The sequence below is a fragment of the Hypomesus nipponensis genome, chromosome 13 (genome assembly GCF_054491055.1).
Source record: "Hypomesus nipponensis isolate SF chromosome 13, ASM5449105v1, whole genome shotgun sequence".
In the NCBI taxonomy this organism is placed as follows: Eukaryota; Metazoa; Chordata; class Actinopteri; order Osmeriformes; family Osmeridae; genus Hypomesus; species Hypomesus nipponensis.
Window position 1 is genome coordinate 9,581,259 of NC_140373.1, and position 18,020 is coordinate 9,599,278.

The 18,020-nt window shown below is 43.0% G+C and overlaps 2 protein-coding genes across 4 annotated transcripts; both read right to left on the reverse strand.

Moving 5' to 3' along the window:
• adrb1 (adrenoceptor beta 1) lies at positions 1 to 1,808 on the reverse strand. The gene has a single exon (XM_084669512.1). The coding sequence runs from the start codon at positions 1,730 to 1,732 to the stop codon at positions 518 to 520; it is 1,215 nt and encodes a 404-aa protein (XP_084525638.1). The 5' UTR covers positions 1,733 to 1,808; the 3' UTR covers positions 1 to 517.
• A 2,129-nt stretch (positions 1,809 to 3,937) lies between these two features.
• On the reverse strand, positions 3,938 to 18,018 carry nhlrc2 (NHL repeat containing 2). 3 transcript variants are annotated; one of them, XM_084669508.1, is made up of 12 exons: positions 17,728 to 18,008; positions 17,205 to 17,357; positions 14,571 to 14,620; positions 13,709 to 14,114; positions 13,100 to 13,221; positions 12,842 to 12,971; positions 11,191 to 11,284; positions 10,689 to 10,920; positions 8,398 to 8,520; positions 8,007 to 8,216; positions 7,209 to 7,422; positions 3,938 to 5,623 (listed from the first exon to the last, which is right to left on the reverse strand). In XM_084669508.1, exons 1-12 carry the CDS (start codon positions 17,888 to 17,890, stop codon positions 5,361 to 5,363), a joined length of 2,160 nt encoding a protein of 719 aa, XP_084525634.1. In that variant the 5' UTR covers positions 17,891 to 18,008; the 3' UTR covers positions 3,938 to 5,360. The 3 variants fall into 3 exon arrangements, with proteins under 3 accessions (XP_084525634.1, XP_084525635.1, XP_084525636.1); XM_084669509.1 differs by lacking the exon at positions 17,728 to 18,008 and adding an exon at positions 15,584 to 16,146 and having other exon boundaries at positions 17,205 to 17,338; XM_084669510.1 differs by having other exon boundaries at positions 5,384 to 5,623; positions 7,169 to 7,422; positions 17,728 to 18,018.
• Positions 18,019 to 18,020: the final 2 nt, after the last annotated feature.

Consider the following 18,020-nt stretch of genomic DNA (forward strand, 5'->3'; position numbering starts at 1 on the left):
GAGAGAGAGAGAGAGAGAGAAGACGGAGATCTATTTGGTCCCCCTCTATGCTGAGGTGCACATCAGTACCACCGCCCTTCAACCCACCCATTTCATGTCTGTGCAATTCTTCACCTACTCTACAGACCTATGTACAGCGCAAAATAAATACTGTTTATTTAACATATGTTTAATATAAACAAATTCCTTACGTACAATGTGTACTTTAGGCATGAGGTATAACATGGCATTTTGACACTTGTTGAAATGTATTTACATTGCTGTTCCAACATCTAGTGCACGATTTATAAATGAGCTGCTCCTTTCCATCTGAATGGAGATTTGCTAAAGTTTATTATTAACACACGGATGATGCTAGCCTTTTGAGTGTCATCATTGTCGTCCGAGAAATAGATAAACCTTGAACATGACTCTTTTTCCAAATGTTGGCGCATTGACAGACGAAGTCTCCATGGGCTCAACTGGACATTTACGCAACAACAAAAAATGTCACCGGTGAAATTCACATTAACAATCCTTACAGCTGCGACTCTGAATGAGATAATTTGGCGCTACCCTCCAGGCTGCTGTCGCTATGGTCCAGTCCGTTGCAGTCTGTCCACGTCCCCATCATTCCCGGTTCCAATGAGTTCACAAAGCCGCCGGAGTAACGCGAAAGGTCGCATGAGCTTACATGAAGCCTTCGGTCTGCTTGTCTTGGGCAGCAAAGCAGTCTCTTAAAAGCCTTTCGAAAGTCCGGACTGCGACAGTAGATTATTGGGTTGAAAGCAGAGTTGACATATCCGAGCCAGTTAAAGAACACGAAAAGGTCTTTGTCCACGACCTCGGAGGAGAACACTCGGACAACGTTGACAATGAAAAAGGGCAACCAGCAAAGAGTAAACGTTCCCATAATAATGCCCAGTGTTTTTAATGCTTTTTGTTCCTTTAATGCAAGCATTTTTGAGGGTCTCTTTCTATTAGTTTTGTTCTTGGTGGCATCGTTAAGGTTATTGTGAAACCTTCCCTCACACTTATCTATCTTCATTAGTTGCTTTTTTGCTTCTCTATACACTCGGGCATAGACAAATATCATTACAACTAAAGGTATGTAAAACGATATGATTGAGGACGAAATGGCATACGCCCGGTTGGTAATAAAGTCACAACATTCTGGATTCTCATAACATGCGGTGTTCTCATTGTCCCGCGACCAGTGCATTAAAATGGGTAGGAAAGAGACCAGCGCAGAGATAGCCCACACACTGCATACTATCACTTTTGCCCTTGCCTTCGTAAGCAAGCTTTGGTATCGGAAAGGCGAGGTGATGGCGACATACCTGTCTATCGCAATAACGCACAGCGTCTCGATGCTGGCAGTGACACACAGAACATCAACGGATATCCAGAATTCACAGAAGAAGGAGCCATACAGCCACGCGCCCTGGACTTCCAGCGCAGCACCAAATGGTACCACCAACAAGCCCATGATAAGATCTGCGCTCGCCAGGGAAACAATAAAAACGTTGGTCAATGTCTGTAGTCTCTGGTTCTTGGCTATAGCAGTTATGACCAAAATATTACCGATAACAATAGTTAAAACTATGAGACCCATAACCAATCCTATTCCGACCATCCACTGCTCAGATGCGCCATTGCCAGGATTGTCGACATCCACCTTTCCACCTTTTGTGTCATTGTTGAAGTTTATAGATGACGGACCATCCCCCATGATGGGCAGTGCGCTGTACATATATTATTCCTATTCATCAAGACAGTTTGTAGAGTTCCTGGTCCTCTTTAGTGTATCCATGAGGTAGCTATGATCCCTCGGCTCTCCAACTCCATCTGGACACCGCTTTCTGTCTGCTCAAACAGTATAGGCGATTAAGTTGTGACATCACAACTCTGGGCGACCAATTGCGAGGCTACAGTTGTTTTGCAAGTATCTCATCCCATGACAATGAACTTCACGAGATGACACTTTTGCCTCGGTGCATAAAACAACGTATCCATTTTTAATCACATTGTGTCGGCTATACATGCTTCTTTGCCCTATGCATTCCAGGGTTCCGCAGCAGACATTATCAATTAAGGATAGCCAACTGCCTTGATTGCTTTGTTTATTTAAGCTTTCCTCCGAGGTAGTGTGCTTTGGTTTTCAACGAGGACAACTTCTCCACGTCTTCATGTTTTAATGTAACTAGTTGACCTTGCCATTTTTGCCATGCTTAATACCATTCTGAAAATAAATTTGAGATTCACTGTTTTTTTGACAACAGCTCTTGTGTTTGCTTGTATTTACAGAACTTCAGACGACAAGGTTTCAATGCACGCGTCGAATATAGGAAGAGCTTCAGAAATTATCAAATCTTAGCTAGCTTTCATAATTCTCTGTTTAACTGGATCTACATTTCACCTGGCCCCTGGATTTTCCACTGACATTGGCTATCTCCCTGCACCAGGCTAAATAAAGAGGGCCATCAGTGCGCTGCGCGCTAGTTATGTCCTTGCATAAGCTGGGCAAGAGAGGGGCATTTTCTGCAGTAGGAAGCTGTTACTGGGCGATAAGATCATAATTGCCCCTCCTTATAGCTGCGGCTGAGCCAGGGAACATCGGGCATCGGCAGAAGTGTACTTAATCTGCATTCCTGGAGTCTATCATAATTACTGTAGCTTTCAGACAGACATTCACTATATCTGGGCCTACAGACAGAGATGTCTTATCACTTATATTGTAATAACAATATCCAGCCATAGTGTTCAAGGCACCAGTGCCAAAGAAAGGTTTAAAGCAGTTTATGCATGATGCTCCTTTTTGGGGCTGACAAATGACAAAAAATGAGGGATGCCTTCATGACCGATTCATGAAACCCGAGGAAGGATGCTTTGAAATCAAATTTTCTGGCTTGACGTTCACTACATTTTTTCGGATATGATAGCCAAAATAGATTGAACCCGTCTTTGGAGCAGGGGAACCCTCACCGAATTGCTGCTCCCAAGTTTTCTTCAATTTTTTCCACAATGGATTTTCCTGGGCGTGTTTCCTTGTCTTCCTTGAGAGTTTAGGTTGGCTGAGGGGCAGTTCTGTGAGTATGTGAAGCCCTCTATGACAATGCTCGTAAAAGGGCAATACAGCCATAAATGTTGATTTGAAATGTTTATTTAATTAATTAGGTAAACTAATGGAAACCTCGTTAAGCTGTACAATATAGCATCTAAAATCCAAACCAGGACCAAAGTATTAGTTTTCAACCTAAAATGTACCTATGGAATGTATGGTAGCCTACACTAAAAACAACTGTGAACCTGGTTTAGCTTGGTTGGTTGCATACCTAAGAACTGGACAGTCAATCAGTAGATATGCACTGTGACTATGACATGACTGACCTAACCCAACATTGCAATACCTCCTCGAAAGTGTCAGTGTCATCATACTGTTGCTTGATGCAGATGACAATTTGACAAATACACCAGAGACCTATGTAACACAAATACCTCAACCACCCCATATTGTCCTAGAGGCAACAGGTTATCTGAAAGCCAGGAGAAGTTCTTTTAAAATCAGGCAAAATGGAAGAGCACGACAGAGATTGTTCACTTCCAAAAAAAAAAACACAATTTTCAATTTTCAGTAGAATATGTAACAACAAACCTTAAAATAGATCTGAAGGGGGGACATCAAATGACCTAGGAGGAGAAAATAATTTAGTGATATACAGAACAAGTAAACTTTAACCTAAGTAACATCATAAATACTAACAATATCCAAACAGGCTGGACTTAATCCGGAAACATTAGCAGCTGTCATCCTCCAAAAGTCTGCCAACCTGCGTTCACACATTTGAGTCTTTATAAGATCATTTGTTTCTGTGCAAACCTTAGCTGATCATTTACAATCAAACCAGGTTCTATCATTTGTACAGCAGTATTTTACATAATGAGAAGCATACACACATTCGTTAAATATGGTTTATTGCATCCCCCATAAATGACTGCATTTCATATAGAGCTCCCAGACTATGAAATCAATTCCCAGAGTACAAAAACATGACAGACATTATATAGCTTTGCTCTGACACAAATCATCAAGTGACATAACGCTTACCAGATGAACATATCTTCTGCTTTGCATGCACATGAACACCCTTCCACTTAAGCCTACCCAAATGTTTCATGGTGAACCAGAGGGCTTTCCAACACCTGTTTGATTCATAATAAATGGAGGCTACCATATTCATAACAATAAATCTTCTCATTCACCAAGTAATACATTAAACTCACAATGGCTGTGGCATCTCCATGGCATTTTCCATTTAACGTTTACTGATAGTGGGGCTTTCTGACATCCAGCTCCACTATCAGTAACTCTAGGTGAGCAAAGATCGCTGACTTCTGTATAAAAGAGGCACTTTCATCATTATTTTAATCAAATTATCTGTACACCAGAACTGCTAGGTGCTGTCTATACTATTTTGAAGAAAAAAAAAACGAATATATATATATGCTCATTTTACATACAGTTGGTTTTATATATATATATATATAACCAACTGTATGCAAAAGGAGCATGTGGGCAAAAACAGGTCCCATACAAATTGATTCAATTCAAGTTTTCCTTCAATCATGACTCAGTTATTGTGACCAACAACTTTCAATCTTGAAATTCTAGTTTTTCCAAGAACCAGTGAAAATATGAGCTGCCTCACCCTTTTGTTAATTTTGGAAGCAGGTTTAGTTATTGACATGCATTGACGGAAGTTTGGCAGGGCGTGGTACAGTCATCAATCCTTGTGAATATATATTTCTACTATGAAAATGTTAACTAGAGTGTTTTTGTTTTACAGCTGTTCTGGTATTAAGCTTGTGGCATAAATCCCCTTTAAGCTGAGCTGTTAATACATGTGAACATTGAGTCAACAAATAATAATACAAATAAATATTACATCAGCTTTGAACGGCAGAGATGTTTATGAGTGCTCACAAATTATGATAGTTGTGCTTGAGGATATTTCAGAGTACTTACAACTGTGTCATGTAAACATATCTGCCACAATACTGTCATTGAGTCACAGTGAAGGTACTGTATTGGATACTTTGGTGTTCATCTTTAAAAAAAATCACATATATACAATCCACAAGTGTTTCTGCATAGATTATGGTGCTTCATATTGACTGTAAGGGCAGATAAAGGACAAAGCCTTTGAAGCCATCCACACCATGAGTCACTACCCTGTTGAAAACACATCTCATCTTAAGACCACTGATAACTGAAAAGGGGTGGGGGGGGGGGGGGGAGCGGTGAAGGTTGCATTCAAAAGTAATATCCTGATTCTGAGGCATACTCATCCCCACAATGAAAGGACCAAACTCCGCTGGTTTCAGAAGGCGTGAGCCATCGTCACGGTGACCCCTCCCTCAGCGGGCGCTCGACCTATGTCGAGGGGCTGGGTGAAGGAGGCCACTTTCATCATACAAGCTCCACCCTGGGCCAGACAGCAGTACACCCATACACTGAGAGTGAGAGCAGGGCTGGGGCTTGCTGTCCCGGTCATCTCTGGAAGCTTGGTTGAGAGGGAGAGGACTTGAGAGAGGTCCAGGATGTCCCCGGTAACCACCTGGCCCTCGAGCAACCACTCATCACCTATGAAAGACAGGAGCTTGGATTCAGGAAGTACATTCAACTGTGCACAAAAGCCTTGATTGAATGTTTTGAATAGGATACACATCAGATTAGTGTACTCATCATCGACTACCACCTTACAGCTCTTCTAAATAGCTACAAGGTGGTCAATGGAAACTGGTCGAGATCAGGGAGTGAATTCCTCCTCTTGCTCTTTGTGTGTGTGTGTGTGTGTGCGTGCGTGCATGTGTGTTTACGTAATATACCGCATGGACATATGAGAGAGAAATAAAGAGAGAGTAGAGAGAGTGTGTGGAGTAAGATCTACTTTGCATGCACAGCAGCATCTCCGGCAGCACAGGAGCACAGCTGGTATTGAACAGTAACTGTGAGCCATCTCAGCAGTGCCGTTCCAGCTGTGCCGTATGCCAGGGCCTGCCCTGACAGGTCCAGGAGCCCACCGGGGAGTGAACCCGACAGAGGCAAGAGAGAAGACCAAACCAACACCGATGACACGGACGTTCAGTGTGAGGACAAGTGTTGCAATACACTCCCTTATGTCTTACGCCTGTATGTTCATGACCTTCCTCCATGCAAATTTGACTTTACCTAAAAACATTGTGTGGACTAATCGGTCCTCCAAAGACTGTATATTGATCGGCTGGCCAATTTACTGAATAAAGTGCTTTTATTGTTCATGCGGAACCAACATCAACAGATCTTGATCCTGAAATTTTCATTCAGAGTTTGCGAGCGCGAGCAGCTAGATTTACAGATGCTGCTGCTCTTCCTGCATTGATTCAGTCATAACAGACCAAGTTTATTTTCAGGATCAAGACCTGCACTGTAAATCAGTTCAGCTACAGCGAACAAAAAAGCAAATCTAAAATTAGATCCTTAACGTCATCGTTAAACTCGAGATCGTTACTCAGTCTCACCTATCCATGAATTTATATTTCCGCCGTACTAGAAAAGATCAATACCCCCATGGCATTTTGAAGTATTTAAGGGTCTCCCACATCACAGCAATTACTTAATTACTTCCATCAGTCAATTAATGAATCCATTCCCAAGTTTTAAAATACTAAGACACAGTTAAACTATCATTCATTATTCTACAGTATGTAGGTGTGCACAGGCATCCCCAAGGACAAAGAGTTCTTGAAAGCTAACAATGTAATGACCTGACTGTATGGTTGAAGTGTGTGCTGTTTTAAAAAAACTGAATATGGTTGGAGTGTTGAGATCAACAGGTTGAGTAGATGATGGATAGGGGTAAACTATGAAAGGATTACACACAGATTTTGACAGCTATTACAATAAATACTACTACATCTCGATCAATGACTCTCTGAAGAACAAAATACCCCCCCAACAACTACAAAGTGTTGGTGTGGTGTTGGTGCGGCCCAAAGAACATGTTTGAGCTGAAGAGCAACAACATTATTCATGTATGCTAAAAATATTCATAGATCTCTCATACAATTGACACCCAATCTGTGTGTGATGGACACAGTGTTCCGGCTCTGATTGGGATGAATACAGCCCTTTAATATGTGTTCTTACCCTCAGCAGACAGGCTCCAGAAGCTGATGTGTGTTCTTACCCTCAGCAGACAGGCTCCAGAAGCTGGGGGCCTCCTCTGTGAGCTTGGTCCCCTCCGGTAGAGACAGAGTCACCTCCATGGTCACAGTCAGCCCCGGGGACACGGCCAGAGAGGGCAGGACGATCCTGGCTGCTGATTTGGGAAGTTTGGGGACTTTGGGAGGACCAGAGGCTTTGGCTGGCGCAGAGTCGACAGTCTCGGTGAGAACAGGGAACTGAGACGGGAACACAGGGAAATTGGGGAGAGCTTTCAAGATGAGGGTTGAAAGAGAGTATCAAAGCACGCAGTCAACTCCGACTTCAAACCACTTGATCCAAATGTAATCCAAATTATTATCGGAAAGACCACAAGATTTGCATATTAAAGCTATTGGAACAGACAAATGTACACACGGGACATACAAAGAGCAAATAATAACTGAGAGTGCGCGCGATGGGTAGATGGTATTTACAGAGCTTTGTACTCATAGCTGGGAACATGGAACCCTGGATTATGGTTGTGTTCGCAATAGAAACAGTCATTACTCACGCTCTCTCTAATACAAACACTTAGCTCCACAAGTATCAGAACAGGGACATATTTTGGTTATTTTGGCTTAGCCTTTGAAATAATCAACTATGGCTATATATACCCTCATATTAAAACAGCACTCACTTCAACCCCACAGTCAGGTCATTACACCATTAGTAAGAGTAACAGAGGAATACCGGGTCAACACATGGAGCTCATTGGGCGTTGTCAAAACAGAGTTTAACGGCAGAGGTGCCCATGTGCACACGCAAACACCCGGCCCCTCACCAGGGAAACGGTCTTGGTGTCCATGTCCAGAACCTTGACCTGGTGGTTGTTGGTGTCAGCCACGTAGAGCACCTGGCCCCCCGCCCCCACACACAGCCCTCCTGGCTCGTTGAAGGCGGAGTCTAAGAAGCCCGTGCCCAGGACGTCCCCAGCCTCCCCTGTGCCGGCCAGGACACCACACTGCTTGGTCTTGGGGTCAACCACTTTGATCTGAAGTACAAACACACACACACACAGGCTGTGAAAAAGGCTAGCTAGGGAACAGTAAAAAGTATTCTTCATCTGCATCCAACCCATATCACCTGACTGAACTACAACAGAAGAAGGGCATGACGTTGGGACCAGTGAGAGGATATGATTGGAGGAAGACTCCTGCCCAGATCCCACTCACCTTGTGGTTGTAGGAGTCGGCCACATACAGCAGGCCCTGTTCCGGGGCCCAGGCCACACCCAGAGGGTGCTGCAGCTTGGCCTCCACTCCTTTCCCATCCACGTCCCCAAAGGCAAAGAGATTCTGTTGTCCAAACACACACAACTGGATAACCAGCATTTTGGGAAAGCCCAAACAATCATTTCTGTACAGTTCAATGGAGCTACCTTGGAGTAACTAACTATGGAGATTGTATCAAGTTCCATCAACTTTAATCAAGTCTAAGCCAAAATTGGCTAGTGTATAAAGTCAACCTTCTAACTCAACTAATAACGAGTGAGATTTGTTGTTATTCCAAGGGAACCCATTCTAAGCCCTTTACATACAAATGATCCAATGTTCTGCAAAGTCACATGTGTGACGTTTTTACGTGTGAAATTCCAAGAGGAAGTTGAAGAATGAACAAACTGCAGAAATCACTGAAATAATATGGACTACCAATATGTAATGGTAGAATATTTCCACAGACTGTCTTCCCACTACAGGGTCATTTCAGTGTCTGGTGCTGTGGGATGGGAAAGTAGTAGCAGGAAGTGGAAGACGTGGTAGAAAAAGGGAGAAAGCCACCACTTACTCCCACTCTCTCTCCCCCCCCCCCCTTCCACACACGCACGCACACACACGCGCGCACACAGGGTGAGTCATATTTGGAATAGTTGAAATAACTCATTTCATTAACTGGCAACAGAAACGCATAACAACAATGTCAATTACCAAATCCCATTCATTTTCATTGTCTGCTTCAAAAACCCATCTGAAACCCAAAAGAGTAAATAGATGTCGCTAGAACAGAGCTGTCACAGCAGAGCCGAAATCAGGAAAATGGATATAAATAGCCTCTCGCTCTGTGTCACCCAGTTTAATAAATCAAACAAATTAGATAACAGTATCTCATTATAAACCGCCTTGAAATTCTGAAAATCCTTGAAAATTTTCCCACACATGCCAAGTTTGCGAGAACTTTCTGCATGGAGTGTATTCCACGTCACTGGAAGTACAATCCTTGAATAAATCTGTTGCTGTTCACATAAAATCAGTCAGAAAGCCTCTGCTTAACTATGTTTTGTTGGGCATTCATCTGACAAAGTGGTAAGGCTTCTAAGGGCTCTCATTTCCTTATAAAGAACCTCATGGGGAGATAGACTAAGTATTGCTGAGGGAGAATATAAACTGAGGCTGATTAGAACAGTCAGGAATGCCAGTCAGAGTGATGAGTGAAAGCCTGGAATGACCGGGGCAGTCCACTGTATTCAGACCCTATATGGAGACACCTATAGCTAGACATGGGAACCAATACTATTTACAAATCATGGGGCAATAGATTTGGTTTCACCCAGAATAATGAAACAAATGGATTGGTCCTAAGAGTGCAAATGGCCTTTTTTTGCATCTCAAACACTTTCAAATAATTTCAAGGGTTTGAGATTATATAAACGTATATATATATATATATATATATATATACACTGTATATATCTGTACAGTACTGTGCAAAAGTCTAAGGCACAATATTTTTTTTACATGAATACTGTCTGAAATATTTCTCTGAATAAATGTGCAATGCAGAGACTTTTCATTAAATCATTTCTCGAGTAGTTTTGCTTTACTTTAACATGTTTTTATTTGTGCTTAAGACTGTTGCAAAGTACTGTATATAATATTGAGTGTAAACAGTATGTATGTGACAATGTACAGCATCTCTGAACGCTGAAATAAAACATTTAAGACTGATCCTCTTGAATGTACACCAGAACTGTGTTTGGTCCTTAAGTAGGGAGGCTTCATCCAACAACAGTTGGCCGATACCCAGTAAAGGCATAGTCTGAGCCAGTGAGAGTCATTTGTCAGTCGACACCAGTGTAAATGTTTCCGTTTGGGTGGCTTAGTGTGCATTACAGGTGGAAAGATGGCCTGTCCAGTTTCACTTAGGTGTTGCTTGACGTACTTAATATTGCACTGCGTTTTCTACTTGTCAAGCCGTCATTGCAAATAAGAATTTCCTAATTGCCTGGATTAATCAAGGTTACACAAATGAATATACCCCCACCCACACACACACACACACACACACAAACAAAACAAGGATGACTTAGCAGGGAACAACTTTGAAATACAAAATGTCATCGCTTACAGTACACAATACAGAAAAGGATACTTGACAGATACAGGACACTTGCCTCTATACCCCACTCCTACTGTCTATACAATCCCCCTCTACGATACAGCAGACAGACAGACAGACAGACACTCACCAGGGGGTCCCTCTCGCCCCCCACCAGCATCTTGACAGCCCCGTCATTCAGGGCCAGCGTGCGGACGGTGCTGCTCTCGCTGTCGGCCACGTACAGGCAGCTCCAGGGCTCCTCGGGGGCCGGCGCCAGGCCGGACGGCTGGGCGAAGCCTGCCTTATGCGGGTACGCGTTGTTTCGGTTCTCCTCGCTGCCACTACCAGCCCAGCGCACACACGTGCCCGCTTTGGATTCGCTGGAGGGCGAACATGGGGGGGAAAAACAGATATAAAAACGATATGAAACGCCCTGTCATAATGGATGCCAGTGACAAAACCAGAGGTGCCAGGGAAGACAATTAAGTATGATTACGGATTTGAAATGCCTTCAAGATCGGATTACAAACTTGGGCCTGTCCCCAGTAGCTGCAGACGTGGGATCCTATCTTGTGATGAATCAGTCTACTACTACTGCACGTCCTCCACAGCCGGCCGGCATAGATGAGGTCATTATCCCGGTAGCTCACCTCGCTTTGGGCAGCTTCCCATCAGCTAGGAACAGAGCCCAGATCTGGTGGGTCCCGGCCATGGCAATCCACAGCACATTATCCTCCTCACCACCTGCCGATACAGATCTGGCTAATCAGAAAGTTCTCAGTGAAGTCATATCGGCAACCCTCGAGTGTTCTTACGGTTCCTTAAACAGTCAAATATCCGTCATTAAATATGGAGGGAGGCTGGGCACCGGTTGCACCTTTGGCAGCATAGTTATACATTTATCTTTGGGCTGGAAAAGGTTTGTACTCTGGGGGATTGAAGCCAACTGGAGTGGGCTGAATCATTAATGATCCCTTCATGAATATGGAATGAGTGTTTGGGAACAGTCTCAGGGGAGGTGTGTGTGTGTGTGTGTGTGTGGGGGGGGGGTGGGGGCACAATAGTGGACATACGGGTTCAATGACCACGTTGTAGAACCCTGAGGTAGCATTTCCGATCTGGATATTACCTTACCTGTACACTTTAAGATATAGGAAGGCAGTCAAGCTGCTGTCTTAGAGGTAAAGTAGCCTAGCTAGGAAAGGGGCATTGCTGATTATGCTGCTTCATGGGTACCCATGGTAAACCAAACCAAACCAAACCCCACAAACGTGAAACAAATTACACCCATTTCAAGTCTCCTGATGTATTGCAACAGTGTGGATTTTCAAAACAAACAGCCTCACACAGTACAGAACGTCTCGTCATATAAGGACTCTGGTGTTCTTTTTCATTAGGATGTTCAGCCTTCTTGTATTGTTCTTTTATATTGTTATTGACTGAATCTGTGAGGGAGGCGGGCAAACTGGAGGACAGCACAGACTACTCCCGTTCAGGATTAGAGCCTTTGTTGTCAGGGGAATGAATCTGAGGGTTGTCAAGATGAATTTTTCGAAGCATCTCTTAGTATGCACGTGGGCGCACGCACCCATACATCATAGAACATCATCAAAATGTCAGCCAAAGGCTCTTTCTGTCAGATGAGGTCAATGCTCACTGGATGTGGAGCCCGAAGTTTGGACTAAAATGGCCAATCAGTGCTGCAGCTCTCCCTGAGAAGCTTTCTTTTGGTAGAGCAAGTTCTCTCCAGCATCAAATCAGCTGCTTGGTCAAAGATAAAGAACTACACACACATGCACACACACTTTCATCTTCACAAAGAAACTGACCAATCCACAGTACGTGACTTGAAGGCACTGACGATAACTGTATTTTTTTCTTTTTCGAACAAAGCCCCATTCTATGAGCAACCCGTGTATTTTCAGAGATTAAGGATCTAAAAGAGAGCTTCAAAAGCGGACATTAAAACAAGATTTTTACTCTAGATAGGGAGAGGCTGTGATGGATTAATGAAACAAAGATGAAAAAAGGGAACTCACACTGCCCAAAGCAGAACACAATTATGAGATTTGATATTTTATGAGGCATAAAAACGTGTGGGTTAGTCTTCGAGTTATTCAATGGCAATCACTGCCAATTAGGCATGGTATATAAAGTTAACCCTTTGATGCCATTTCTATTGCAGCCTGTGTGTTCGGAGTCCCTTTGACCCCATTGAAATCCTTTTTTCACCTAGATTCTGTGAAAATAAAGTGCTATTGCATGTGTTTGAGGTCAGAGTGGGCTGAACCTCTCGCTCACCTGCTGTTCCGAGAGCTACATCCCATGGGGAACTGATTGGCTGCTGGAGTCCCATAGCTCCGCCCTCCTTGTCTTGGCCCTGAACCCCCATTCCTGCCAGAGTGCTGACTCGCCCCTCCAGGAGGTCAATCTGAGTGAGCGAGACACTTGTTTTGTAATGAGAACGTAATAGACTCGCAAAGTGCTAAATGGATTCCCTGACTTCCACACAACCTTCAAATGACACACAAGGTTCTAGAAGGATTGGAGCCAAACTACCTTGCGTATCAGGTGGTTCTCCGTGTCGGCCACGTACACAGTGTCTCCTTTAATGGCCACACCCTGAGGAGCACAGAAGGAAGCTTCGGAAAGGCGGCCATCTTGTCTTCCACTCTCCGGCCCTGGGGTGTTACAGGAGGAAAGGCTTACTCTACTTCTGGTATGAACACAGTTGCTTAACAACTTTAAAATCTACATTATTAATAATAATAATAATGCTTCCCTCAGTGTTAATACTGACAAAGACAGTTGTCACAGCAAAGGCATATACCTTAAATTAGACACTAAACCAACATCATCCAGTTGGCTTTTAATGGGTAGACAAATAGTATTCAGAAGATTTTAGACTAATCCCCAGAGGTGTGATATCTGGAGCAGCTGTGGGGTTATGAAGTGTGTTCTTGGACACAACCAGCACCGTGTCTCTGTCATAACTACATAACAACAAAACGAAACAGTAACCCTCAATGTCACCTCAGACAAACCTTGAAGTCCCCTGCAGTCACAGCTACCATCAACAACCCTCATATAAAGCACATACATGCCCAACAACATAACCCCACCCCCCACCAGTGAATGCACATAGCCCATAGCACCAGCCTGACCCACCTCCTACAGCATAAAGCACCTCTCCTGCCTGGGACACCACCAGGACCCTGTGGTGCCCGGTGTCTGCTATTGCCAGCCTCTTTCTCCTGGTGTCCACCGCCACCTTCCCAGGGAAGGACAGGATGGTGGGGGGCAGCGTGTCCCTGTAGAGTCGGATCCCCACAGGGTGGTCCCTCAGCAGGCCTCGGTCCCCGTAGTGTCTGAGGGCGGCCTCGGAGAAGAGGGCGAGCCTGTCGCGGTGGCCCTCCCCCACCAGAGAGAGGAGCAGGTTGCCGCGGGGCCCCAAGAGGACAAGCGTGGGCCAGCAGGACACCTCCAGCTCATGCCACAGCCGCGCGTCGCCGTCGTTCACCACCGGGTGGCGGATGTCGTAGCGGAGCACAGCGCTGCACACGTTCCGAAGGACCTTGATGGAAACGGAATTGTGGGATATGGAGTTTATTAAGATTGTTCAATCTGACATTGGGTATATATATATATATATATATATATATATATATATATATATATATATATATATATATATATATATATATGTGTGTGTGTGTGTGTGTGTGTGTGTGTGTGTGTGTGTGTGTAAGTAAGCAGTGCTGATGCAATACCCAATGTCAGATCTAACAATCATATATATATATATATATATATATATATATATATATATATATATATATATATATATATATATATATATATATATATATATATATATATATATATATATATATGTATATATATATATATATATATATATATATATATATATATATATATATATATATAGAAAGGACAGTACAGGGGTTGATTCACTTAATTTGTTATTTGCTATACAATTATATTTTCTTGTGAAGTAGCTGAAACGTACCTTTTCGTTGGGAAACTTGGCAGAGTGTACTCCCACAATAACCAAACCGTCTGAGATCAAATAAAAACAAAGATGCGGTGGAAAACATTTGATTAAAAAACTATTGACATAGAAGAAATATGACAGTTCCTGACCATTCAGATGTGGTAGGCATAACTAGCATCCATACTTGATTTATCAATACAAATATTTCAACAATAGCAAAGCTTATGTTGGTTACACAAAAACAAAATGCTTTTCAACAAGGACGGCTTCTTGCTCGAATGCAATTCATTTTACAAGTCAAATTCCTTTCAAGGGAATGAAATCATAAGTCAGGCAAGGACAAACAATCCAGAAGACAATCTGAGCTTTACAGAAAGGGACAGAGAACAGACAGCGCTCAGCCTCAACAACACTGTGTCCTGGCTCTGAAGGCTGCCAAACATGTTCATTTTCTTTGGTCTCTGGTTCAGTAAACTGACTAAGCAAACCACCAGAAAAACAATAACAGGTTAAACAAGGTTTTCACCTCAAACCATAACGCTTTTTGGATGAAATGTAATCATGCATATTTGCGATTTATGCTTCATAATGAATCTGTTCTACCAGAACCTTATGTAACTATGAGCGTGGAGACTTCCAGTGGAAGTTCATGTGATTTGGATTTCATGATTCTAGCTTTGTCTCCTTATGTTAAATCAATTTGAGGGAATAGAAATGTTGTTAATACCGTTTTATCTGAAATGTCCTTTACACTTCAAACGTTTGCCATCTTTTTAAAATATTTTTTATTTTTTTTGCGGAATAAATGTTTACTTCAAAAGCATACAATCTTAAAATGTTACTGAAAGTGGGCAAAATGTTTGAAGACAAGTATTTGAGAGTGCTTTCCTTGAACGACATAGCTTCAGGATGTAAACACATTAATAAAATAACCTGGATGCATGGACCCTACTGACTTTTGACCTTTACAATGGACTCCCTCCTCTGGTCCAGAGACCTAACAGGAAACATCTTGTCACTTGACTCACCTTCCCCTTGCATGCTCTTTACCGATGCATTAAGGCCGTGAGGAAGTCTCCCTATAGACCGCTGAAGGACATTGCGTCTTTGTGTTAATGCTGTGACGGCACCCTGGAGGCTTCCGCATCTGTGTGGGCTGTCACTGTGTCCTCCATATCTGGTCATCACATGTCCTACACCAGCTACGCCCCGATCCAAAGTCAAATGACATGGGCCTTCCACACACCAACAGACTCACTTTAAGGAGGTACAAGCTCATTTAAATCACATTTGATGGGATATGTGTGTTCTGAAGATTGGGAAAAGACCCGAGAACAGGCTGAAGCCTAGCACATCATGTATCAAATATCTAGCTATGACAGGAAACATGGCAGGAGAATGGAAGCCCCAGGGCTCAGCCGTTCTCAGCACGGGCTTCGTCGGAAAGTTAGTTAGCTTATTCGACTCTTTCCCATTTCAATATAGCTGCTGCTCACTCTGCTGTGGTTTGTCGAGCTCAACTGAAATGTCAAAAGCACTTTTTCGCCACGTCGTTCTTCCAGTTCCATCCCTGGGGCTTGAAACACGGAGGCTGATAGATGCAGAGGACAGACAGAAGCACATTTGCAGCGGTCTGTCAAAACATTGGGGGGAAAAAAAATCGAAAACCACATGCAGAAGGAAAGGTAGCAAATTCATTTCATAACGCAACATTGTGTTCTACTCAAGTTAATTTCCTAATTCACAGTACTACTTAGAAGATTTCCACACTGAATAATGAACCATGTAACAAGTCAATCTAGGCACTCATAGAAAATGAAAGTACACAAATTGGGCCCACCCATTTACACAAATTACTTTAGACTGAGAATACACCTCACTAAGAACAGCACATCAGATGACAAAACTCTTCTTCCCTATCATTGTTTTGACTAGCCAACCGAGCCCTCCACGCTGGGCCTAGGCCCACTACTACCACAGATTGCAGAGAGCATAGGGGGTTGTTGTGGGGGCGGCTGCTGCTGTACTTGGCTTTGAACACTTTACCGGACGAAGAAGCATACAGAATGTACCCTGAGCAGTGCCAGAGATATAGCCAGGGAGATTGTGAATTAAAGTGTGGAGCAAATGGCTGCCTGGTGGTGTATGTGTGTGTGTGTGTGTGTGTGTGGGGGGGGGGGGGGGGGTGTACGCTACTCAATTACTTTACTTAGATGATCTTGGTGAAGAGCTAACAATAGGCCACTTGACTGTTAGAACATGATTACACAAGAACAGACTAAAAATAAATCACCCACCCACCACAGCCAGCAGCATTGTACAGTACTCAGACCTCTGATCATTGTGTGTGTGTGTGTGTTTATGGTTTTTTTTTTTAAATAAACTTTGGCACTTCAAGGACTAGACTAGACTACTACAAGATCGGAAACCACTTTGAGAACAGATGACATTTCACAAAGAGCGGAAAATAGGGCCATGGAAGACGTCCACTGTAACGTTAAAATGTTTTGACATGATGAATGTGTGTGTACTTTGACCAACCACTTGTTCACACACTTGTACATTGATACACACTCTGTGGTTGATAATATATTGCAACATAAGGTGTCAAATCATTACCATTTACATGGGAGATGAGTGTGTACCTACCTTTGACGGGGTGCCTTTTCTCAAGCTGATGCAAATCCGGTAGGATATGCATGCAGTTTATGCAGCAGTAGGTAAAGAAGTCCAGTATCACCACCTTGCCAGACAGCTCTTTTGCTAGAGACAGTGGACCTTCTGTATTTAGCCATTCCAGACCTAGGCAAAACAACCCCAACTACAAATATTAGCATTAATAATTTATGCATCGCATGTATTCTCTAAAAAGTTTGAACGATTTTTTTTTTTTTTTTGGTGATCATGTATTTTACAAAGTTGCACTGATTGCGTGCCTATATGATTATGATGGTAAATGAATAGCCAAGCTTGTAGGAAAGGAAGGACAGTCATATTTTCTGCAGAGAATAGCAGCATGTCACATTTTAGAAACTGGAACGGGTCCGAATATGGTGTGTTTGGTGTGCATACGGCTGGCTAGAGGACCGCGCAAGCGCTGCAGGAGCTGTATGACGTTTGCCAACAACTCGCGATTCAGAATATTCAACTTGCTATCAAAGTGTGAGCTAACCTTCATCAAAATCGGGAATCTTCAAATCTTCTCTTTCATCTAGTTTTTGCAAGTATTGGTACACAAGATTTTCTTTCTCCTGTTGGGTTGTAGCGTCATCTAGGGCGTTGTCCAGCTGACTCTGAATGGGAAACAAAGTAGACAAGCTGCACTGGGACGCCATCTTTGTAACAACAAACCGATTAAGTAAATTTGTTGATTCACATGAGTATTTTCAACATTAATTACATAGGAATTTTTCAGACAAAATCAAGATGTGGTATCTAAATGCACACTAGTTATGATATATATGC